General features: G+C 38.2%; 1 protein-coding gene across 4 annotated transcripts in view; it reads right to left on the minus strand.

Annotated features, from left to right (window-relative positions):
• Nucleotides 1–25384, minus strand: part of SMAD5 (SMAD family member 5) — a 30174-nt gene extending 4790 nt beyond the window's left edge. Inside the window, exons 1-7 of one of the 4 annotated variants that reach the window (XM_026118203.2) lie at nucleotides 25244–25384; nucleotides 14814–14904; nucleotides 6906–7491; nucleotides 5485–5736; nucleotides 4351–4470; nucleotides 3464–3685; nucleotides 567–823 (exon numbers count right to left, since the gene is read on the minus strand). In XM_026118203.2, coding sequence (XP_025973988.1) covers nucleotides 567–823; nucleotides 3464–3685; nucleotides 4351–4470; nucleotides 5485–5736; nucleotides 6906–7308 — 1254 coding nt within the window. In that variant the 5' untranslated portion in view covers nucleotides 7309–7491; nucleotides 14814–14904; nucleotides 25244–25384. Of the gene's footprint in view, nucleotides 1–566; nucleotides 824–3463; nucleotides 3686–4350; nucleotides 4471–5484; nucleotides 5737–6905; nucleotides 7492–14813; nucleotides 14905–17109; nucleotides 17305–25243 lie in introns of those variants that run through there. The other 3 variants (XM_026118202.2, XM_026118201.2, XM_026118200.2) reach the window with 3 other exon arrangements.
• Between the last annotated feature and the right edge of the window lie 458 nt (nucleotides 25385–25842).

Here is a 25842-nt window from a genome sequence, read left to right on the forward strand (position 1 = left end):
AAGTCTACACTTCAAGCTAAATCTGAAATTGACAGTTTTTTGATTAAACAATGATGTGAAAACATTATGGTGAGAATAACAGCACACTGACTTCATAAATTTAAGCCATGACACCCAAATAGCGTAATAAGGAAGTTAAAAAAACAAAAAATCGGTTAATCTGTTTGAAGGAGTTGCACATTTTTCTGCAATTACTTATGCTCCTCTCTAGTCACATTCTTTTAGTGGTCTTACAGTTCACTTTGTTCTTGCCACTTCATTCAAATCTAGAGCATAAGCTCAAGTCTCCTTTAATAAAACTATGGTAGCTACAATGATTAAGTCCTTGTCCCGAATACTGAAGCAACACAATATGTAGCCACCTTTCAACATGGCAAATCTATGCTTTTCCCTCCTTCCATCAATCTCTTCCCTCTCCAAATTAACCATTTTTCAACATATTTAAAATTGAAAAGAATCATACCACCTCAAAATAGCTCTGCTACACTGTTACAGTGCTAATGTAATTACTGTTGAGTATCTCAAAGTCCATAGCAAGTTTAAATACTCCAAAATAATTTGTTTACCTTTACAAAACTCATTCGAATGGTGCACATTTTGGTGAGCTCATACACTGCTTCAAATCCATGGTTGACAGACTGAGCTAAAAGCTGAGCAAACTCCTGATTGTTAAAAATTTTTAGACTGCAGCCACTAGGAATCTTGCATACAGTTGTTGGATGAAAGCCATGGTGGTAGTTGCAGTTCCTGCTCTGTACAAATATGCTGCTGTCACTTAAACACTCAGCATAGACTTCCCCACCAACATAGTAGAGATGAACTCCTTAAAAACAAAGTTAGATAAAAGTGGTTTCAAATTATTTGTCCAAAAATATAGCACTTAATACAACCTGCCTGAACTCAGGGGACAACCAAGCAGATACTCCATTTGAAGAGCTTTTCAGAAAAAGTTCTGTTGCCCCCTAAGTCTTATGCCCACAGTACAATACACTTTCTCATTTCAAAATATGGTAGCCTTCATTATACATCAGCCACTAGATGTCCTTCTCTCATCAACTACAGAATAGAATTAAAAAAAAAAAAAAAAAAAAAAACCAAACAAAAAAGAAACTTTACTTCAACGTGTCAACAGTTATTTCAAGATAGTTTCCTAGATAACTTCTGTGGATTTTAAAACTCCAGTTGTATAAAACCAGTAGCCTCTGTTTATGGAAATTCTGATTGGGGGTTAAAGGAAAAGAAAAGGTCTCAGGAGAGACAATGATAGACACAAATGAGAAAGTGTATCTCTAGTCTGCTCAGATTTTCATCATATCCGATCAAACACTCAAAGGGAGAGGAAAGTTCAATTACCTGTACAATTTAAACACCATCAAGCTTCACAAAGCTTAAAATCAAGAGATTCCTTAGACTTAAACTTATCAGATTTGCCTGGATTCCGCTATGCAAATAAATGATTCCCCTGTATGTTCTGAAGCTCGTAACATTGTCTTTCACATTCTACTACATAAACAATTGACTAAAAATTAACACCTAAGAGCCACCAACACGTTCAGTATTCAAAAACAGATTTCACTGCCACTTTGAGATTCTTGCCTTCCTTCTCCCCCGTCCTCCTCCATTCCCTCAACCATCCGTGTTAAATGGGTTGGCATGTGCTTCAGTTTGGTAAGTCTCCCTTGAAATAATTTCAGAATCCACTAAAGACTATCCTGTGGTTTGCCAGGTGATGCTGTAGTAAGTCAACAGATGCAAGTTAATCTTTCAGACAGCAACAATTGTATGAACACTGATGGATCCATTTGGGACTACGGAAGGATGAAGTCTACTCAAAGGAATCATTGGCCTGATCAACTATAAGCAACTGTCAGAATACCCTGTGTGGGCAAGCACACATTTCTACCACAAAATCTTATTTATTTAAAAAGACAGGGGCTACCAATCACTAGCTAAATTCTTTTGCTTAAAGACCTAGTGAGAGATCTTTGAAGAAGGGGGATGGATAATTTAACAGGCTGAAAAGAACAAGATAATTCAAAAATAATCCAAATACACTGATTAGAAATCACTTCGGCTTGCAATGCAATGCTCCTACAGAAAGAAGTTTAGCAAATACGACAAGGTAGTTTCAAAGAAGGCAAAAAAATAAGACCAAGTAAAAGCCATAAATGAATAATATTTTATCCAAAAACAGCTTTAAACATTCTCAGAACTGTTGCCATAAAGGAAAGTTTTAGTTTCATGCCAAGTATTAGAGATATAGACATTTTAAAGCTGAAGATTTAGTTGCAGTCATTACCATCCACTCTACAACATGATTCTGGATCCTTGTTATGTATCTATCTAAGATCAGAAATGTAAAGTGCCTCAGCTGGTGCTATCACAAGGGGCAATCTGGAACAGGAGACCCTCATGTTTCCCCTCTTTCCCCCAAATCAGTTGTTCTCCTTTTGTTGCATTAACTTTTCTCTGATGACAGAAATGGAGAGCCATGTTTCTAACAGACATTAAGATATCTAGTGATTTCCAATTCTCTGCAAAATTTTGCCATGTTTATAGTAGCTTACTAAAAGACTGAAAAGGGACAGGAAGGATCTTGAGATGGACTAAAAGCTGACAATGGCTTGCAGCAAAAAATTGAAGACCAATTGCACTAAATTATTTCATGTACTAAAAAGGCCTCAGGACAAGTGTAACAGAAAAGGGGTTCTCTTCTCAAGACTTGATTAGTCAGTTGCAAAAAAGGATATATTCAGAAAAAGAATACTACATTTTAAGACAACCCAAGCACATTCCATCTGCAAAGATGAAGACTGTGCATCTGTATGTGCTATCAGCCAAACAGTATGGGAAAACTAGTAGATCTTGCAAAACCTGCTGTCCCCAGGAATCCCTCCCACACACATACACACCCCATGGATTCACCTAGACAAATGAGCCCTCACAGTTTTGCATTAGCACTTCAAAGTCCTGCTTCCAAGTCGTGCAAGACATCTGAACACACTAGAGACAGCAGTGTAATATCCTGTGTGAACCAAAAAACAACAACAACAAAAAAAACCTTTGATAAATTGTAAAGTGGTTACGAAGAATTTACTTTAAGAAGCAGATCTAACATGGAACCTCAGAAGTCCTGCGATAACTTTCTTAGTGCTGAAACAGAAAGTTCTATACACATAGTATCATTAACCATAACAAACAAGCCCATATGACAATATAACTCAGTAAGGAAAAGGTAATATTTAATCTTTTAAATTAGTGCCAAACAAAAACATATGCAACTCAAACTAGAGAGTCAAACCATGCCTACGTAAGTTGTCTTCAGATACTGGAGAGGTAGGTAATATAACACAGACTACTTCAATTTCAGTATAGTGCAATAATAACCATTCTCAGAAAAATCCTTGTTTTTACTGCTACTACTCTTAGCTTCTTAATCATGCATAACGCAGTTAAGTTTTACCTTTTCCAATATGTCGTCTAGTGTTCTCAATTGTCGAGTTGCGATTAACATTTGAGAGCAAGCCTAAGCAGAACCTGTTTTTATTATTGGAAGGATCTGTAAACCCATCTACTAAGACACTTGTAGAAGATGCATGAAAAGCCTCCCCAACACGATTATTTAATTCATAATACACAATTGAACACCAATGTTTGGGTTCTTCATAGGCAACAGGCTGAACATCTGAAAATAAGCAAAACAGAAATATCAGTTTACATAAATGTTAAAATACTTAATCTAGAACTAAAGCAAGCCCTACAAAACATCAATAAGTAACTAATACCTTAGTCAACATACGATATGATGTGCAAGAACAATCCTTACTGATTAAAATCTTGACAATTTTAACTTATTTTCATGCATTTCAGTCATTCCATTGATTTTTGTAATTATTTTCCTATTTTAAACCTGATGTTAATTAAAAAACCTACACAAACAAAAAAATACATAGATGACTGATACTAAGTAAAACACTATTTTTCTGTCCACTTTTATAGTAGATGCTTTGGGACTCAATTTTCAGAGCCTTCCAGTATATACAATCCCAAGAGCACACAAACATAGTGGTAAAAGACTCAGTAATTCTGAGAAGTGGAAAAAAAAAAGTCCAACTTGTCATAAGCAATGCTATGCAATACTTTAAAAGCTAAGATAACCAAAAGTCAAACAAATGAGCAATGCAAGTTCTGTTTCTCAGTTCTTCTTTTCTGGTTTGCTTCCAGTTTGGCTGGGACCGCCTCCACCTATCAGCACAGGTTTATTGCACCGTTTGAAGTTATTCAATCGATTTAGCCATTAGTATTAATAACCCAAATGAAGTTAATTTTACACCGTACTCTATAACTTACCTCTTGTAGATATATTTGGCATGATTTGAGGGATCATGGTATTGCTTGTGTCCATAGACTGAGAATTATCCTGCCCCATCTGATCGTCAGGGGGCATATATGCAGGAGGTGGAGTATCAGCTACAAACAAGAGAAAATAAAACTGAATAAACCCAAACAATTTTGACTTGCTTACAACTGCAAAATAAATAACACACTTTTGCAAGAAACATTAAACACTGGGACCAATTTTCAAAGTAATCGGAAGACGACCCAAACAGCTTTCTTTACAGTTGTCTCCAACAGCTGTATTCTTACCTTCAGGAACTCAGTAACAAGATTACAAACATGTGAAAAACTGAGACAGGATTTTTTTTTTAAACTGCACTTCTGCAGCTGGGCAGGATGACTGCAGTTCCCATTTTTTGTAACAGACATTAGCTTTCTTGCTTACTCTTTTCTCCATGCTACAAAAGAAGTAGAGGAGGAGGGAGCAATGCTATCTGTATTTGCCACAGGACAATGAAGGCCTAAACCAGTTGGCTATTTTTTTGCTGCTTCTGAAGGCTGAATTCATTACACAAGTGTGAATCTCTCTGCATTCTTCTATTTTATAGAGTAGTAGGTGTATGAATACCTTGTCGTTCCCTATTTCAGAAATCCCGTGCAGATATCACCAATATATTCTTCTCACTGGCTTCTTTCTTTTGACTCTTTCAGTTTTGGGGTTTTTTCTTCTTCTATTTTCACACAAATCAGTTAAGTTTCTCCTACTGAAAATTCACTCTAAATGTTTCCAGTTAAATGCCACATTTAAGTACTCTGGTTCAGAGACCTAAATACATTTTTTGCCCAGTCAGTTACATGTGCTTTATTTTCACTGCTAGATGTTCTTTTAAAGTATTCACCAAAGACTGTGCATTGAAGCTGTGCAGAGTAACTCACTACTATAGTATCTGTGATGAAAAGCATTTGGAAAAATAAAACTAGAACTATTAATTCCAACCAGTAACAAAGAAAAAACCCTAAAATGCAAATGGCAAAACAATTTACTGTTAAAGTGTCCCAAATTCATAAAGAAGTCACAATAGATTTTAGCATTAGAGTTAAAAATAATTGGAAGATTTTACAAGTCCATGTTTAGGCTATACTTACCCGGTAGCTGAAATGGACTAGATGGTCCAGAACTAGCTGGGGAACTTGGATAAGTGCTGCTGGCTGGAGAAGGTGGATAGGGACTGTTTGGCGAAATGGAAAATGGAGTGTTGTTGGGTTGCTGGAAAGAATCTGGAAATGTCGCATTATGTGGCATATGTGGTTCATTGTGGCTTAGGTTCCTGAACTGAACAAGTAGACTGTGCTGTGGATTGAACTCACTATGTCTAGGCACTAACACTGGAGGTAGAACTAAAACAGAAAAAACAAAAAAACAGAAATTTAGATTAAAAATAGAGATAGAAGGAACAGGATACAAATGTGTTACTTCTCACCATGATAATTTCAACACTAGTTGGGATGGTGAAAGGAGGGAAAAGAGTAGAGGATCCAACTTCTCTCAGAGGATCTTCCTTCTGTCCTGTTTTTTCTCCTTTATTCTTTCATATTATACTTCATAGAAAACTAAAACTTTACTCTTGCAAGCAAGAGCAGATATAAACTTGTATTTCACACAACTGGAAGCAATCCTTTGTCTATCTTTCTTTTTTTTTTAAAAGCACAGTGCGCATGTAGAGTGTACAGAAGTACAGATTCAGAAGCATAAAAACCAGTGTAAATTATCAAATCAATGCAAAAGGAAAGCCAGAGTCAATATTACCAAAAATAATAGTCACACCAAATCCTTACACGGTACTTTACACTGCAGATATACAAAATTTATACCACAGTATACAGCTATTGCCAAGCTGGAGTTTTAATTTTTAAATTCAAATAATCTGAAGTATGGAATTCAAGTAGAGGATATCCTACAACCATTTTGTGGAACAGCAGCAGCAACTTTTCACTATACTTGCCAGAATAACATAATTCTCTCCCACTCATAACCACGATCCTCCTCACCTCCCATGGCAACCATGTCTTAACAGCAGACTCGCTACCTGACACATTTTGCTACCTAATTTGCTCTAACTGATTCTGCTAGTTCTGCTCAACTCTGCCGGTCTGATAATGGGAAGTCAAGCAGGGAGCTTTCTTCCCTGATTCATGTCACTAACTGATTAAATATTAAATCCTTGAAAAAACACCACCAACCTCCTCACAAGGACTGAGGTTCTTAAACAAGTTTCTCAAAGAAACTGAAGTCTTCTGATCACTGCTTTCCTATTGTATTCTAAATGAGAATTTTGCCACTAACTTTATAGGAAGCAGGCCTAAGAGATCTGGTGGAAAAATATCCTCTAGCACACAGAGAAACAGCTGTGTACTGAGCGTATGACCTCCCCCCCAAACCCACTTTGAACATTACTCTTCCATACGCTGAATTTAGTTCAGTACACAGTACTGGAGGAGGAAGAAGTGAACAAGAGGTAGTTCCTGGAGATTCTGTGCAGCTTGTAGACAGCCATATTCAAACATACCTGGGCTTTCCACCCTCTTATAGTGGTATGGATTGATGCAGACTTCCTTCTGCTTAGATCCAAAAGGAAATTCACAAATATCCAATGGCTTCAGCTCATGATGGCTTTGTAGATCAGGCCAACGCCAAACACGACAGTAAATAACATGGGGAAGGCCTTTTCTGTGAGAAACTTGAAGTCGCCCATCTAAAGAACGTGGGATAGTAACACACTTGCTGGGCTGTCCTGGACTGCTCAAGGCTTTCTCCAATTCCTCCATAGCACCCTTTTTCTTTTTCAACTTTTTTACCAAAGCGTCAACAGCTTTTTCTGCCCATTTTTCCTCTTCATCTCCTTGTTTCCAGCCCAACAGACGCTTTACAGCTGGGCTAGTAAAGGAGAACAAACTGGCCATTGACGTCATTTGACACAAGTCTTCAAAAGGTTTGTTGAGGGGTTTTTTTTTTTTTGCAAATAAATGTCAGTGCATACAAAAGCAGTTATTGCAACTGATGAGCTGTATTATTTCTTGGAGGCTAACAACTGCATGTATAGATGCCAGTGATGAAGTCTTCACATCAAAAATGATGATTCTTCTAATTTAATTCTATTAAAAAAATAAAAAGATAAGTTAACAAGTGATTAGTAAATAAGAAAAAGGTAGAACAAAGTCAGATGTTAAGAGAATGACTGTTTCGAACCTCACCTCTGTGCCTAATTTTGTTTAAAAACAAAAACACCAAAAAACCTACTGGAACCTCTCTCCCAAGCTAAACAAAGTTAAAACAGAGTCCCCAGGTGTCTCATTATTGATTAGTGGGAAAAGGAGATCCAAGGGACCAAAGGAACAGTGTCGTCCTGTTAAGAGAGTTGTCCAAAAATTCTGTAAAATCATGAATTTCCTAACAAAATGATCAACTGACATTGAAATTAACACACAGTTCTGAAGGCAGGTTTTTGAAATATGCTTGTCTTTTATCCCTGACACAATGCTTGCCTAGTAAAACTTAGATATTAGGCAAACAATTATTCACCGGATTTAAACTTGCCATTAAGAAATAAAGAGGAGGTAAAGTGGAACCAACAGTTCCACAGCCAATACTCCAGAGAAATATTCAGCTTCTCAAATCCATCCTTATTTCTCAAAAGGAGAAGCATCGACATGTTTGAGGTCTAATCAAGTACCCTATATTTTTAAAGAGTATAAAAAGATGAGGAAGAAACTGCAGATAGTTAAATATAAAGTCCAAAAAAAAATTCCAACCTCCCCAAACCAACCTCCCTCCAGCCATTCAGAAAGGGGGTCAATCTTTTCTGCTACCACTATTTTTATGCTGAACTTCCTTGTATCTACTAAGAGGAATATCTGAAGCACTGGATATTTTTAGCCTTTGGCAAAAAAATTGTTTTCCTTTCCTCAGAAAAGAAGGGGGCAGGGGGGGAAGGCATGGTAGAGTAAGTACTAGAAGTGAGACCTTTACTACAAACTGCATTAGAAAGGAGAGAATGAACAAAACAATGCTGTGCAACTCATACAGTGCTCATGAATGGTGTTTTTTTTTAAAAACACTAACCAGTTCTAATGCAAACCTGTTGTTTTTTTTCCCCTCAAATTAAGAAGTAACGATGACAAGAGGAAATGATGTGCTGTGGCAACGAACTGATAAGAACTTATAAAATCCCTTGTGAATACTAAATAAGCAAGTATAGACAATGAGCAGCTGGCAAAATAAAAGAGCAGAGCTAAGAGAAAGGATGTCAACAACAAAAGATGCTTCCTTTCTTGCTACAGAGACTGCCAAATAACATTGTCTCTCAACTTTTGATAAACGGTGGTGAATTAGAACACCTAACATACCCTGGGACATTAACTCTGCACACAGGAGAAAAAGAAAGAAAAGAAGATTTGAGTCCCCCCGGTTCTCTTACATCACTACCTTTAATCAAGGGCACCCTTTTTTCCTCTGTTTGATTAACTAAAAAATAAAAATAAACAAATAAATCACCCGATAAGGCTTTTATAACCCTTTAGACACATTTAGAAAAACATAGTTAGATACATAGCTCTGTACCTTCCTATAGTAACCCATTTAAAAACCAAAAAATAGCTTTCAGGAACCTTAGAGACTTAGTTCATTTTAGTACTGAACTCACATAAATGCTTAAGCCTACACCAAGTCATATATTAAGCATCATCGGCCAAAAATACACAGCAAGTATTCCTAGTATTCCTAGTTAAAGCATTTATAATGCCTCATATGTAATGTCTAGGTTTTCTGCTGGGGGTTGGGGGGGGGGATGGTGAGAGAAAGAGGGAACAGACCCAAAGACACTCTGCTATGAAGAAGGCAGACCTTTTTTTTTTTTTTTTTTTTTTTTCTTAAAGCAGGGCAGGGAGAACCCTGTCTCTACATTTATTTCTCCCAGTAGCTTAACCCTGTTGATACTTTCTTGATGATTCAACTTGGTTTCAATAATATGGCAAAAACTGGGAAAAGAAACATGAACAGAAATATTGGTTAAACATCTTATTTGTTCCTAAATTCTCATAAAAACAAAATAAAAAAAACAAATGAAATGGACAGAGGTCTCACTGCTTCAGTAAGCACTTATAAGAAGATATTAAAAAAAAAAAAAAACCACACATCCACCCACACCAGGAAAAAAGCCATCACCAACTTTCTTCTGAACTAGAAGAACATGCCTGCATCTTAAGTGTAAATTTGATTTCCTAAAACAATTATACATATGAAAACTTTTGCATCCTTCAAAGTAACAGGAAATATATAAAGGGAGATAAACTTGGCCAAGAAAACAGGCTAATTTTATTCTTTTATTGAGGATAAAACTTTAGTGTTCTGAAAAGTAAAAGCTGTTTACAGTCACAATTAACCTACGTTCATGCCTTGGGAACATTCAATAGCTACAGGATTTCAGTGGTTGCTCACACCCCTAAAAAAGGAAATGAACCCACCTAGAATCTCAGAACAGGGAGAAGACAATTAAAATTTTTATTTCTCAGATATGCTTTCAAAAAATCTTAATCAAGGGCAGAAGTTATTTTAGCATTTTTTTACTAGCACTAAAAACAGAAGTGCACAGGAAATATTTATAATGGATTATTATAGCACATACATCAACTAGAAATTCCTATAGCTAAGTCAAGCTCAAAAGAGCTGAAATTAATCACATTTACTATAAAACCATTCTGGCCACCTGTGAGGCTTCCAAGACTTCTCCACTGAAGTGTATTTTTACCTGTCAGAGAAGAGCAAGGGAAAGAAAACCTTGCTACAAACTACCAATAGGCTTTCAGCAGTATAAATGACACCGAATTTCTTTCATTATAGGCCTTCGGGAAGTCCACTTTAGAAGGCAAAATACTGACAGTTTACGGTTTTCTCTTTTTTCTTAAGGACACTAGGTAGAATTTAAAAGGTTCATATATTATTTGTAGACCAAAAGTGTTTGCTTTTGGAAGCTACAAAAGGTCATGAAGCAGTAGATTTAGGCATTTATGTACAGAAATTAAACACTTTCATAGAAAGTGCAACTCTTCCAGGGTTTTAAAGTTTCTGAATGCGCTGCATAAACCATATTTATAACATTTATTCGAATTTTATGTAATTTCAGCATCTAAATATTGAAAGATTTCTAAATATTCATGACATGCTTTGAATAGCTTCAACAGACCATCTAAATTTAGAGTCAAGTTGTACTGAGGCTTTAAGAGCACACCTTCCGATGAACACAAGAGTAAGTCACAATAATGTACAAGAGCAGAAACAAATGTTTTATAACAGTTGCATTTCATTCATAGCATTGCACCTCTCTGGAAGCAGCAGGTAAGAAATTTCACGGAGGAAAAAAAGCTCTCTTGAATTTCCCTAGGAGCTAGAGAGTCTGTTATGCATTACCTTCTTTTATTCAGTAGGTTTTCAACTGAGCTAGAAGAAAACATAGGCTGAAAAACATATTATTACATTTTTAAAAGCAATTAGTTACAAATGCTCTTTATAAAACGAACGTAATGCATTGCATTAGACGGCATAAGGGTATTTTAAAGGATGAACATGAGAGGAATTAATCTCTGTATAAAAACTAGACTTTGGGGGAGACATTATTTATACATTTAAAGTTCTTGCTAACAATTACAGCAAATGGAAGGAAATAAGTTGTGTGAACAAGTCCATTGTCTGAACCCCTTCTTAATACCTCATCAACCCAGCTATACATAAACAAAGCTAGTTAACAACAGAACTCACAAATTAAATTTCTTTTGCTGGGGATAGGGGTGGAAATAGATGCTTTTATCTATCATCACAAATATCAAACATTTCAACTAACTTTTGGGTTCTCTCATGAGATTTTAACCTACTGGATGAAACTGGCAAACCTAGCAGATTAACTTGGTTCCATATCTAAAGAGGCCTGAGAGGAACTCAGGCCAGAACAAATCAATATGAGATTATATATGGTGGATTTATTTTGATAAGATACACTTTTCATACAATGTGTTCTGCCACTGATTCCAAACTCTGAATTACCTGTCAGCAGAAATCTAAATCTAAAGCACCATTACTCAAGCAACCCATTACTCCATGCAGCCTAATAATGTTTTTCAGAAGCATAAGAATAAAACAGATAACAACTACATGATCTTCATCATTTCCTACTGTCAACACTGAGCTTGTATTTAAAACATACAAGCACTGTTCTTTTCCTGCTAAATTTACTTGTTTGCAAATGAAGAGAGCTTCCTGTAGCATCGTACCCAGTCTGAAACAAGGAACTTCACTGCTCAGGATTAGAAGCTGCTTTGAGACTCAGTTTCATAACATAAACAAACCACCCTTATAACTACCTGCACAATTGGTAGTTCATTAGAATTGCTTCAGACTTGTCAGTTAAGAACCGCGTGTTGCAGTCAGCACTTGTGCATAACTTTATTGCCCTTTAAAACTTAGAAATGCTGAAGTATGCTCCATATGCATGTTAACACGTTGTATATTCACACAGAAAGCTCAGAAACTCAGACCGTATAATAGCATATTCAATATTTAATTATCAATTTTTTTTAAACTACAACTTCACTGTATATCAACTTTACCTGGTGTTATTAAACTCTTTCCTTACAAATTTCCTGACAGGAACTGCGCACACTGCTTGTCTTCTTACCATTTTTTCCAACTCCTTTTAAAATCATTAAACACTACATACATACACACTCTTTTCCATGTTACTCCATAGTCTAGCGCATGCACCCGTTCAATGGCATTTATTACTCTTTTCTTCAAGGCAAATATAGAAGATGTATTAGCTCCATAGCTTTTTCCATGCACAAATAAATTAAGATACCATCCTTCTCACATCATGATTGAAGAACTTGAGGGGCTAATAAAAGGAAACCTACCTGTGCCTTATCACTGTCATAGTCTTTGACCAGAAAAGGTTTTTCTTCAAAATATGCCACTCAACATCTTATTCATGAAGAATATAATCAATGATTTGTTTCCTACCTTCCCTTAATGTAAGTAAAGATGAAAAGATGCTGCAGGATACTAATAGGAATTCTGGGCCATTTCATCAAAATGGGGCTTGGATATCTAGCTGGACATCTAGTTGACTGAAAGCTGTGATAACTGCTTTTACACTAGTGCGGAATTTCTTTATATTGCCTTACAGGCATATTTGAAGCAAAGTATTCTGACTAATAATACATGCAAATAAGAACAGGAAGAAAAAAGTTTGTCTAACATCTTCAAAAATTTTACCAACTGCGACTGCTCTTCAAAACAAAAAAAAAAAGTATTAAAAACTTCAAAACCTGCTTTCCCTCATAATACTTGTTCTTTTTATTCCCACACCTGTACATCATCTAAAACAGTTAAAGAAAACTAAGTATACAACACTGTCAGCTGAGAAGTTTTTCACTAGCACTCTCTTGAAAGAGACAAAACAAAAACTTGGGGGCCAAGCACAAAAAGCAAGTAAGGCATCCTACATGGAAGAACCGTTATCACAAAAGCTGTATAACTCAGCTAGCCATAGAAGTTTAATGATGCAAAAGCAATGCTTCTGTTTTTTCTTAAAGAGTCTTCGCAATGATCATTTAAAAAAAAAACAAAAAAACACACACAAGTGGTAATGATCTATGTCATGAAAGAAATCCCAGTCAGAAGTTCAGTAATAGAGCCCCAATGCATTTCAGAAGCATCCTCACTTCCAACTATTGCCAAGAAAAGCTCAGCAAAAACTGTGACCAAAGAACAAAATAGTTTTGAATTTGTTCTGCATCATGACAAAACTCAGTTTAATTGTGATATGGGGGAGGGAGAGGGAAGGAGAAGAAAAAAAGAAAGCCTTCCCAATCCCTAAAAAAGGCTACCATCTATTTCTTAAGGTATCCACTTAAAACATGAAAATCCCATGTTCATATGTCCCTGGTCTCTGCAACTACTCTAATTACCGATTAGCTTTTTTAGAAGCTCTTAAAAGCTACAAAATTCCATCCAAGAACCAAAATCTCTCTGTTGTTAAGTGTTTAGTCAGAACTGTGCATTTTCCTTACACTTTCTATTTCAAACTAATTGGCACTTCCCAACAAAAAGCACTATGCTGAAAAATGCCATCAATTCTACTTAGCACTTCTGAAAGTCAGTCCCGAAACTTCACTACCTACTGTAACCACAGCAGATAAACGCAAGTTAATATCCATTTCTTAATTAAAATGACATACAAGAACATCAGTAAGTTCCACTGAACAAAACCAAAAACGCATATTTCCAGTGGTTGTTTGGTGGACAGGGATGGTTAGAATGAACAAACCTCATTCAGGATGGCAATCCATCACAATAAAGGCATACAAAAGGTTACATAATTTTATCTCAACACTATACCTGCAGGAAAACTAGGAATACATAGGGCATCCTCTACTTTGCCATGCTTCTGTTTTTCACAAGCCCTAAAATACATTAAATAATTAACAAGCTAGATAAAGTCTTTCAAAAATTAAGCTGCTCATGTGAAAGACTAAAGAATAAGATCCTAAATATGGTCACTAAAATGTGAACTGGCAGCAAAAAGTGTAACCTGAAAGCAGGGACTATACAGACTTTCATAAAGCTTTAAAAGAGAGAAGGGGAAGAAAAAAAAACGTGTACGTATGTGTGTGCACACACACACAAACACTGCCATTCCAAGTGAACTGCATTAAAACTGTGACAAGTTTATAAAAGCTACAGGGTTTGGAGGGAACACTGACAATAGTAATTCACTAAGCTTTTTTTCCCCTTGCACAGAATGAATGAAAGGCAAAGTATTCTAAATTTGTCAGTTTGTGACATCCACTGACCCAGAATTCAGAGACACTACCTCATAGTTGGTGGATCAGTAGCAGCTATTCTGACAAAGATCCTCTGTCAAGGATGACAGTCCTGGCAGGCTCAACCTTGGTGGTAGGTCAGTAGGGATACAGACTTGGCAGACGACATTCTGCACCTTGCCAACCCACACTGGTCAAGCGCACCGAAGTGCCAGCCAAACTTTTCTACGTGGTCACAGGAACACGGCTAAAAAGGTTTCCAGAAAGCAATGTAGCAACTTACATCACGACTAATGATAACAGCAGAAGTCTTAAATTACTGTTCGACTTGCTTTTAATGAGTTGTTTATCAGTATTAGCCATGAAATGCTTCAAGTGTTCTCAGTTTGCACAAGAATAAATATCTTTGAATTCTGAGTACAAGCTGCTCCCCTGCTTTCAATAGATTGAACTTGCTGCCATAAAAAAAAATAAATTTCTTTTTAACAGAAACATTAACACATTAAAAATTATCTTGATGAAGCTATCACAGACACGAAGAAAAATCTGCATTTTAATCGACATGAAACATTAAACTGGTGAGGAAGGAAGAAATGGGGACTCACATAAAATTGCCATAGAAGCAGCATTTCTGCAGGTATGTAATTCAGCCAAAAGCAACAAAACAAAAGACTTCTTAGATTTTCCTTCAGACAACTGTGAAGAAAATATAGAGAACATCTTCTTGCAATTAAAAAAATCCTCTGGAATATTTAAGATTACAACACAATTTGAAAGACTATTCAAACCAGTTTGAAAATGCACACTACATTTAATAAAGCATTTACGTTTTACCATGAGAGAGGGAACTTCATCAAAGTCAGATAATATTCTATTATTATGAAAACTTTAAAAAGGAGATCATCCACTCAAGTTGTAAGATTAAGAATCTGACTTCAGAACAAGAATGGAGAAATATGGGGTCCACAGTAATAGTTCCTTCAGGTATGATCACATATTAAAATTCCAAAGATCAAACAAACAAAACAATCTACCACAGCTGCATGGGGCATCATAGCATCATACCCCTTTGTTGCGATTTTGCCATCAAGAGAAAGAAAAGCATAGGAAGCCTCTCTCCCTCCTTTTCCATCTCTCATACCCATCATGGTTGTTTATCTTGTGCATCTATGGGCTTTCACTAAGAAGAAAGTTTTCTTTTCAGAAAAAGAGATGATTCCTCCCTCACTAAAACATATTTTCTCCATATTTGAATGGAGATCTGTTCGACAAAGGCAGGTATCCCAATAATCAAATGTTCTTTTCCAAAAGTAAATGACATTGAACGCTTAACAGCAATTTCACTATCAGAGGTAAGAGTAAGCCACTATCAAACAGTAAGGATTAAGACATTAAATCCAACAACACCCTACACAAACAGTACACTCTCGAAAATTACAACATGCTAATTATGAAACATCTTCAATTAAGTTATTTGTTTCTTCTATTAACTTCCACTGCCACCAGATGCCAACTTTGTAAAGTACTACAGCTGCTGAAAAGCATGTTCACATAACTGGGAAATGTGTTTGTACTGTTTCCCTTCCCCCTTCTCTTCAATCAAATTTTAGAATACTTCAGAAAATCTGAAGAATCTTCATTGTACATCTCAATTATGTAAGTTTTGTACAGAACAATACTTGTTTCAGTTTCCAGTATTTTAAAGCCATACCTGGAAGATAAATTATCTGAAATCAATAAAGGAATGAAAACCAGGAAGAGATTTCATCTATAACCAACACACATTACAGACCTAATTTCCCCATGAGAAGACAAAACTTTTAGCCTAACGAAAATTTTGACAGTTATTCCTGGCAGTCTTTGTCAAAGTAGGCAGCCCAGGTTATTTGCTAAATAAAATCTCTACATTTATACAGATTCTGCCTAAAGATTCAACAACCCTTAATGAACCTCGGGAAATGAGTTCTTCCCTACCTCATTTTACACAGAAATACATTCAGTTGATTTACTTAAAAATCACACCAGAAACTCCACAGCTGGAAGAGAACATGGATCACTTGATTTCTAGTCTTGTGCTTTAACCACAAGACCATATTTCCTCTATTAAGTTTACAACCCACAGAAAACAAAAATTGCCATTCTAAACCAGCTAAGTGGTCCATCTGTTCTCAAGCAGCTGTCAATACTGGATGAAGACAAGAAAGGCAAGACGGACAGGCGCGCCCTAACACCACATCCGCAAGAAAGCGCCTCTTTATCAGCGTCCTCGAAACATGTGGATTTATTACTCTTCCCGTTTCGTTTGTTTAGGCCACAGACCGTGGAAGAGCAGTGGAGTTCCTCCTCACCCAGAAAAAGAAAAAAAAAAAGCAACGAGAAAACTCTTATTAGCATTCAGCTGGCTTCTACAGTTACGTGCACAGACTTATTTTTATCAGCACGGAGCATGTTTTAACAGCGCCGTCCCGCCGAGCCCGCCTTGCGCGGCGGCGCGGGCCCGGCCCCCCCCCCCCCCCAGGCCCGCCGCAGCTCCGGCCCCGCCGCCCGCGGGAGGCCCCTGCGCCGCGGCCGCGCCGCCGCCAGGCCCGCGCCGCCGAAACGCTGTCATCGCCGAGCCGTGACTCACCTCCCGCGGCCCGTGCCAGCCACCCGCGCGGCGGCGGCCGGGCCTCGCCCCCTCCTCCCGCGGAGCCGAGCGGGAGGGAAAAATGGGGGAAAAAAAAAGTTTCCAGGAAGGGCCGTGACTTTCCCCTCAGGGAAAACCCCAACCGCAACGGCGGCAACGGCGGCAACGGCCTCGCGCCCCCGCCGGCCGGCCGCCCACCCCCACCCTCAACGCCCCCGCCGCCCCGAGCCCCGGCCCCGCCGCGCAGCCTCCCGCCGCGGCGCTCCCCGACCCACCCGACACGGCGCGGCGAGGCGGCCTCCGCCGCCGCTGGCGGGCACCGGGCGCGGGCGGGCGTCCGTTAGGCTCGAGGCGCCGGCCGGGCCGCAGCCGCCCGCTCTCAACAAAACTTTATTCGCAGCCCGCGGAGGGGGACAACGGCGCGGCAGCGCCGGCGGGGCCAGCGCGCCGGGACCCGGATGTGCGCGCCAGGAGGCGGGAAGTTGGGGGGGGGGGGGGAGCGCGAGCGCGGGCGGGCGGGCCAAGCAGCCGCGCATGCGCGTCGTCCCCGCGCGGCCGGGAGGAAGCGGACGGGGCGGGAAGAGCCGAGCTGCGCTGTGGAGAGGGGGGAGGGGAAAGGAGGGGGCGGCTGCGCCGGCGGCCCGCGCTGCCGCTGCAGCCCCTGACAAACCAAACCCCTCCGGCAAATCGGAATGGGCGCGGGGCCTTCCGGCTTTTTTGACAGAAAATTAATCCACAAGATAGAAGACTTAAAAAGAGCTGCCCTCTGCACGAGGAAGCCCTGCCCGTGGGGCTGCGCGCCCCTGGCAGGCAATGGTGCTGTAATGGCGCCTCACTGGCAAAGCCCAGTATGCCCAGTGCCCCCGTTGGCAGTTGGCAGTTATGGGGTTTGTTCGGTGGTGGCATGTCTGCGGTGGGTGGCTTTCATTTGCAGTGCTGAGGGACAGCTAATATCACGGGGACAACTGAATCTCGGTTTTTGTTACTTCATAAAGCTTCAAAAAAGCTTTTTTTTTAAAGGAAGGAGCAATTCTACAATGGTCCTATACGTTACGATTTTCATACTGTAACTAATACTCGTGTGGGATGAACTTGTACTTTTCTCACAGCAGTCCTTATTCCATGAATTGGAAGGGGCTGCTGTTTCTTCTAAGCTGCTGCTGGAAGCGCACACAAGCATATTTCACATACGTACTAGGCCAAAACCACCTCCTGCGTGCCACAACAATGCCTAATCTTGATTAAACATACTGCACTCATAGTTGTTCATTTCATAATTGTTCATTTCATGTCTTTTTTTATAACTATGTATATCAGTTGATGCAAAGGTAAATTAAAGAAGAATCACGTTTCAAGCCTTTGATACAGTTCCATGATTTGGCATTGGAATGGTCTCATTTTTTAAATTTGCTCAAATACGCAACTGACATTTAGAACTCCACAAATCTCAGCTAAACTTGAAGAATGTGTATACTTCCACTGAAATTAATAATTAGAATAACTTGACTATGTAAAAACCTCTTGTAATAAGAACTGAAAAAAGTCCTTTCCCTTACAAAAGAGAAAATAATTCAGAATAATGAATGCTAGGTCTAATTGGGCTCTGCTCTTTTCTTTTACATGAAGAATGAGGTGAGCCTGCAAACAAACTGGATGGTGCCAAATTTAAAACTCAAAGGAAATAAATGTCCCCTCAGTTCAGAAGCAGGTGGAATTCCTCACCACAAGGTCCTGTTGCAGCCAGAAATCCAATGAAATGCGTTATTTTTACATAGGTAACAGGAACATCCACAGTAAGAAAAAAGTATCTCACATGTCAGCCCACAAAATAACAGAAAACTTTCTCTAGAGGCAGATCATTTCATAATCCAAAGGGTGTCTTCCTCTGAAGAGGCTGGCAGTAGCCCTTTACAGACGTACCACTGAACTAAACTGAACCCTAGTCTATTCCACTATGGAAATATCTATAGAAGAATTTCTTCCTGTGGCAAAAATACCATGTAGGAACAGATACACTGGGCCAAATCATCATTTGTATATAAGACTATATCTCTATTGCGAGATAGATAAGTCTACCAACTTGCAGCAGTCAAAAATCTGGCATACCAATAGCGTCTGGCACACCAATTGAAACTTGCTTTAAATTTCATTTTGGAAAAAAAAAATAGAAACAGGTAAACCTAATGGAAAGTGATGATATATAAATATATATATATATACACACACAGACAGATATATATACATAAAAGTAAGCCAGAAAGAAGCCAAATGAAATTATGTTTTATTTGTGTAAATTAAGGATGAAACAACTAGGAAAAACAAAACAAGAAAAAGCAATGTAAAACTTGTAGAAACAGGCAAAATACCCATCATGCCAAACTGAAGTTTCAATTTCAGATGTGTTTGAACTTTGGAGAAATTGGCTTCTGGCTCAAAACTGTGTGTCCCTTGATTATTTTTATTGTAAACGGAAGTTTTCAACACCAATATACTGTGATCATATCTATACAGAGGTCAATTAATAGCCCAGCAGTGAATCTCTACTACAGTTTATGACAATTGTGAAGGAGCGTAGTTTAGTCAAAAAATAGAGCTAACACCCTTCGGGGACTCCTATGTATCTCTGCACGAGCAATTGTTTTACTTTGGCCAGGCGGTCTAAAATATGGGACAAAAAAAAAAACCTGTTGGTCCTTTTCCAAATCTTTTGTGTAGCTTAATTAATAAACCAAGTAACAAACAACAAATTGGCAGCAGGCATTTTAGGTGTTGTTCATGTGCCAGCCATCATGTCTCTTATGAAACAAAATGTTCTCTTACTGAGAAGTTACAAAACAGTGGTATGTTACCAAATGAAGCTATAACATAGAGCTACTACGTGCTTCTTCCTACAGAGGTGTTAGAGATCTAATGATGAAGAACGCTAAAGGTCTCTATGCAAGTATATGGGAGAGAACAAGGGATAACAAAACTAAGTTGTACAAAGTTCTCAGTTTAAAACTACAGAGAAGTTACGTATGTGTTTGTAACGTACCAGTCCTCAAAAAGCAGTGATTCTTAGGCACAATATACAGACTATTTTGGTGCAGGGAAATAATGAATATGATCCACCAGAGGCAAAACAGTTTTCCTCTTTTTGGCTGTTTTGTTACAGACCAGTTCTCTGTCTATGTTGAATGTCCAAAGACCAAATATACAAACCAAGTCATCTCCTTCTAGTCAATGGGCTGGAGTAAAGGACAGACTAAATGACATGTGATGCCTAATGATTCAGGTCTGTACATCCTCAAGGTCACAATAAAATTGACACCACTTACACAACTGTCTAGTTCACGCATGGTTTCCATCACTTAAAACAGAGCTGCTCTCTAGTGCCATGCTTCAGTAGGTGCACTGTAATAACGTAACAAGTTCAATAAAAAGCTTGCAACCAGTAGACTCAAGTCATCCTGAACACAGTTAACAGAAATCAATCCTCCTTTACAAATCACAGGCCTAGATTTTTCAAAATGTAGGCATGCAACTGTGATTATCTAAAGAAAAAGAAGTATATAACCTTCCAGTTACCTGAGTGTTTTAAGCATTGTGTGTTCAGATTTTGCAGAGATAATTGCACATATGTTTATACATTTGGTCCTGCCTTGAAAAGTCTATTAGAGTACAACTACCTATCTCAGATTCCTCTGAACACAGTGTTACGGCAGTGAAGAAAGAAAACCATCTTCTCATAAACCTGTGCTATTGCTGAAGTTTACTTTACGCTGGAGATAGCTGGAACCTTACAGTCTGGTCAAAGTACAGAGCAAGCAACAGAAAAATTACCCCTGTTTTGGATCAGGCCTTAAATGGTTGATAAGCAGTATGTGTATCTCAAATTACACTATTTTGATTTTCTCTCCAGATTTTGAATATGATCCCTGCATTTCTTAATGAGATTTTTGTTTGGTTGGAAATGAATAGTTTGAAAATTAAATAGATTGTTTGAATTATAAGGAAATAGTCTTGAAAAAAGTTGCTTTATTATGAAACTTTGGCTTTCCTGTGACTTCTAAAATGACTGTATTGTTCAACAGAATTCCCTATCAACTTTCTGAATTGTTGGTAGGGTGAAAATGTTTTAAAAAATAAATAAAAAAATAAAAATAAAAACAGTTACCATGCTTGTGCCCACATTAAACATTTGCATGTAAACCATGTTAAAAAAATCCCTGTCGTGTGAAAGATGGCTTGCATATTTAAACCAAATCCAGCTTAAAAACAGAATTGGGGGAAATGGATAGGATAGCTCATGAATGTTACACTCTCACAGCTGTCAGCTGAGAAGAAATGGGGGAAGGGGGAAATGCTGAGAAAGGAATTTTTTTTTATTTTTGGCTGTGAGAAGAGGAACATGCCATCCCTATTTGAAAAGTTTCAGGGTGGGAAAGGCTAAGGAGGGGCTAACATACTATACATACCTTTACATGTATTTTTGAGGCAGAAAAACAGTGTTACTTTTGAGCAGGGTTCAGAAAGTGGAAAGGGAGGTGGCATTCGTTCTGGCCATTTGGTCTTCTGAAATAACCTCGCAATTTACAGCGTGATGAGAACAAGCACAATAGGTGATTAAGTGGCTGCCTCACAAAAAGAAAGCAATACAAGTGCTATGTACATCACATCACACATGTAAGAAAGTTAAATTCAAATTAAAAAATTGTTTAGCGTCTGGAGAAAATACATTAAAGTGTTTATCTACAAGGCTCCTGGTAATGTGGGCTACTATGATGATACACGCTCTGGCTCACAGCCTTTGAATTCTAGGAAAATAAATAATGTACCCTATTATTTTCGTAGCCACTCTTCTGGATATCTTATATTACTTGCAGCTTACACAGCGGTATAGAAAAGGGGAGAGAAAGAATATTCATGTCCTGAAGCTACAGATACAAGATACTAAAATGAAATTGCAGATGAGAGGAGAGAAAGGCAAGCCAAAGGAATATTTCCAAATAAGTTTAAAGCTGCAAACTTTTCTTAATAGACTGGAAGAATAAATGAGATCAAACAGGTAACTGATACATCTATGAAGATCTTGCAAACAAAGACATTATGTAAAGGCTTTACCAGTTCAACTCGACCCTGTCTTTTCACACTCTACAGAATAAAAAAATTAATATATTAGAGATGGTACGTCCAGTTTGACAGACCTGAGAGTCAACCAAAGGTGCAAAATTGAACACAAAAGAAGCAAATGTCTAATGCACAGACAAAAAGTCAAAATCCTAGGAAGGGAAAAGGATGCTGCAGGAAGAGTTAGATACATAGGAAATAATAAATAAGGGAATTGTTTGCCTGAGAACCCTGAAAAGAGAGTGTAAATATGAGAGTGTAAACTCTGCCATTACAACCTGTGGAAAGATTCTGATCAGAGCAATACCAGAGGAGGTATGGGGGGGGATGGAAACCTTCCTAGAGGAATGGAAAAAATGTCCCAGTGGATTAATACAAGATAATACACTGTTCTCACAGAGGAAATATATATATATATATATAAAAAAAGCAGAATTCCTTTGAATATTTTGCCCGTGTTGCTATTTCTCCAGATCATCCCACAGCTTGCACTCACCGTTGCTTCAGTAGTACAGAAACATGTAGTACTCTCACTTTCATTCTTCTAAATCAGTGATTTTCAGCTATTTCCATACCATGACCTCACATGCTAAGAACACTTTCTAGAGAGTGCCACCAATGCTAAGCTCAGAAGAAAATAGCCCCTGCCTCCTAAACGCTCCTTGTAACAACCCGATCAAAAACCTGTAGACAACAGGTGAGTTGCACCAGGAAAGAGACGAGCTAGAAGAGGTCATGCAGAAAGAGAGTTAGTCTAACATCATGGTTAACTTCCTTCCACTTATCACTACCATGTGATCGTTAGGCGTTTTCTCTTTTATGTAAACCCTGCTCAAAATTAGCCTTGAACAAAATCATGTTTTATTTTCTTTTTAAGGATTTACTCACTTCCCCACCTCTTGTTTAATGTTGGACATCGTTTGCCAGACCGGGACCCTCCTGTGCACAGCCCTCAACGTTACTGCCTGCCTAGACTGCTGCTCTCCCAAGGCTCTTCGCTCCCAAGCCCAAGTGCTTCCGTGTTAGCATGCTCTATTTTGGAAGTGAGTGGCATCTGGGTGGGACACATTCTCTGCTTGGGACAGCACGAAGATCTAACATGCAGCTTCACATTCAACATAGTCATCTGTTGATACGGTCAGGAGGTGGAATTCCATTTCTTCTAGCCATAAAGCTAGGACTGACATCCACAATAACTGTGCACTGAAAACTTGTATTTGTGGCTCTGTGGCCAAAACCGCAGGAAAACTATTTTTAGCACAGCGCAGCTCTAAATAGTGGAAGCACTGAAAATTTAGCTCACATAATGGGCCAAATTCTTCTCCTAGTTACACCCACTCTATGGAGAAGCCTGAATACGATAAACAGAAATACTCTGGAGCAGAGATAAAGAAGGGGGGAAATCAGTCTTTTAATCTTTAAATGAAGAAATATACACATCCTACAGCATTTCCTTTGGAAAGAAATGAAAGGAAAGAAAAAAGCAATATGAAATACTAGTGATTTGTTATGGCGATTATTACAGTAAAGATAATTCATTCCATTACATATCTCTGAACAATACTTATAGCTCAAATCCCTCTCCATTCATTATGCAGATACTTTTGACCCAGACCAATGAAAAGGACACTGAGTTTATCTGTTTCCTGAGAGAAGGCACAGCAGATGGATGTAGTGTGTGAGTAACAAATCCAATTTTAGTAGATAGCCTTATACTCACAACTATTCACAAGACAACAATCTAATGGCATTTTAGCACCTCAGGATTTCATGACATAAAACAGTCAGCGATGACAATACATCAAGTATTAAAGCTTTCTCGTGTAAGAGCTGACAGGACCTGACTTTCCCCTTCTGAGTGTGTTTCTACCAAAGTCCCCAAGTTACATGATACTAGGCCTTTACAACGTGTATGTAAACTTCATGCCACACTTAGGGACACAACTTTTTTTTCCCACCCTAATGACCAAATAATTGAGTTAAATAATTTCCTCTACAGTATCAAGATCTGCATATACAAGCATAATAATGTCTATCATAAAATGAAAGCGCTTTTGGGCACAATTTTGCACATGCACTTTTTGGCCAGCATGTTGCAAGCTAATTGCTTCTATTCACACTAAAGATATTTTTCACAAGCCTTTTTTTTTCTCCTTTCTTTGTTTTTTTGTTATGTCACCATGGAATTGGATCATTTGCTAAAACAGGACTTAAAACCTGTGGGAGAAGGCACTAGGATGAGAAACTCAATAATTTTTGAGCTACTTCTCATAAAAATAATCAAAAATGTTATTTCTTTTCATTCACTGTGATAGTGTTGATAGGATTTCTTCCACTCTTTAAGCATTGCTCTGTTACATGGGTCTTGAAAAGAAATACAAGTGGGCAAATGAAAAGGGAGACAACACATTTTCAGTTTTGGTTACATTTCTGCAAATCTGAAATAAATTGAGGTTGCTGATATTGTCTAAACACTTTCATATTTGTCATAGTAAAGGAAAAGTAAAAAGTTCACAGACTTTTTGCTCTAACTGTTTAGATGGGCCCCATGTCAGGCACTGTCACTAAAATAGTCCACAACCCTAATTACAATTCACCACATCTTAGGAATGACATTTAGGATTCTCAGGGCAATTTTGGATAATTTTTAGCATGTGCATATCCCTTCGCCTGTCATTAAGTAGGTATTATTTTGTAACACGTTTTATACTTTGGAATGTTATGTTTGCATTGAGCTAAGCATGTGGAATAATAAATGCTCTGTAGTTTGCTTACCCAACTGAAATATAACTCTTAAAGCTAAAACGTTTTGTTCTTTAATGTTCATATTCTAGTCTGTACTTCAGCACAAATACCTTGCTTGTCTTTAGTTATTAGAAGGGGAAAGAGTGAAAAACTCTCTCCCTTACCTGCATTATTCCAAGTCTGTTAGAGTAGTTGTACAGAATTCCTGATTTCTGGGCAGTTTTTAAATAAATCTTTAACATTTCAAGACTTAATTGCAATCACAAAAGTTAACAATAGTATCTGCTATCAATGTCACTATCTCAGGGATTCTGTTTTCATAGGCATATATGTAGATCTCAGCTATGTTTTCCAGTTGTATTAAGAATAGTACACCCCCCTCCATAAACCAAAGAAAACAAACAAAAAACTCAGTAAAATCTGCAAACTTTTTGTAAAGTGACGCCATTTCAGCAAATCTCTTTCCCTCTGCTCCAAAACGTACGTCAAAGCTTAGCAAATTAAGTGGCAGGCATGCTCTTGCAGAAAAACAATAACAAATGAACATGGCTTTACCTTCCAGAGAATTACTGCAGCTCCATTTTCGGACCCTTTATTTTTTCTCGAGTTCCCCTCCAAGTGATTTCTATTTCTCTCTCTTTTTCTCTCATACTGGCGACAGAGAGGCTAGGGGTGGAGCCCTGAGCAAAGTATCCCCCTGCCTGTTGGGAGAACTGAGGTATCAGATAACAAATACAGCAAAAAAGCCGAAGCAGGCGAGCTGGGGGAGATCTGTGTGTGTGTGCGCACAGCAGAAAGAGAATTCAAATTCCCAGTTTAGAAACTTTCTGGAATACTTGTGGGTCAAGTCTATTTTTGTTTCCTTCCTTCATCCTGAAATAACGCTCTTAAATCCAATGCAATGCAGCCATCTTTTATACTATGTCGGCCATACAATCCATATCAAAAGCACTTTACCAGTGTAAATCATATCTTTAGCAGAACTGGCTGATTCCTTTCCAGTGAATAATTTATCTAGTGCATCTCTTCTTGTTTGCAAAATGGGAACAACAGTAATCACAGTGTATTGACTCTGTGTTAGATCTCTCTGCACAAAAAGATTATAAATATTTTCACAGTCTGAGTGCATTAAGTGAATATATATGCATGTGTGC

This window comes from Dromaius novaehollandiae, chromosome 15, assembly GCF_036370855.1.
Source record: "Dromaius novaehollandiae isolate bDroNov1 chromosome 15, bDroNov1.hap1, whole genome shotgun sequence".
NCBI lineage: Eukaryota > Metazoa > Chordata > Aves > Casuariiformes > Dromaiidae > Dromaius > Dromaius novaehollandiae.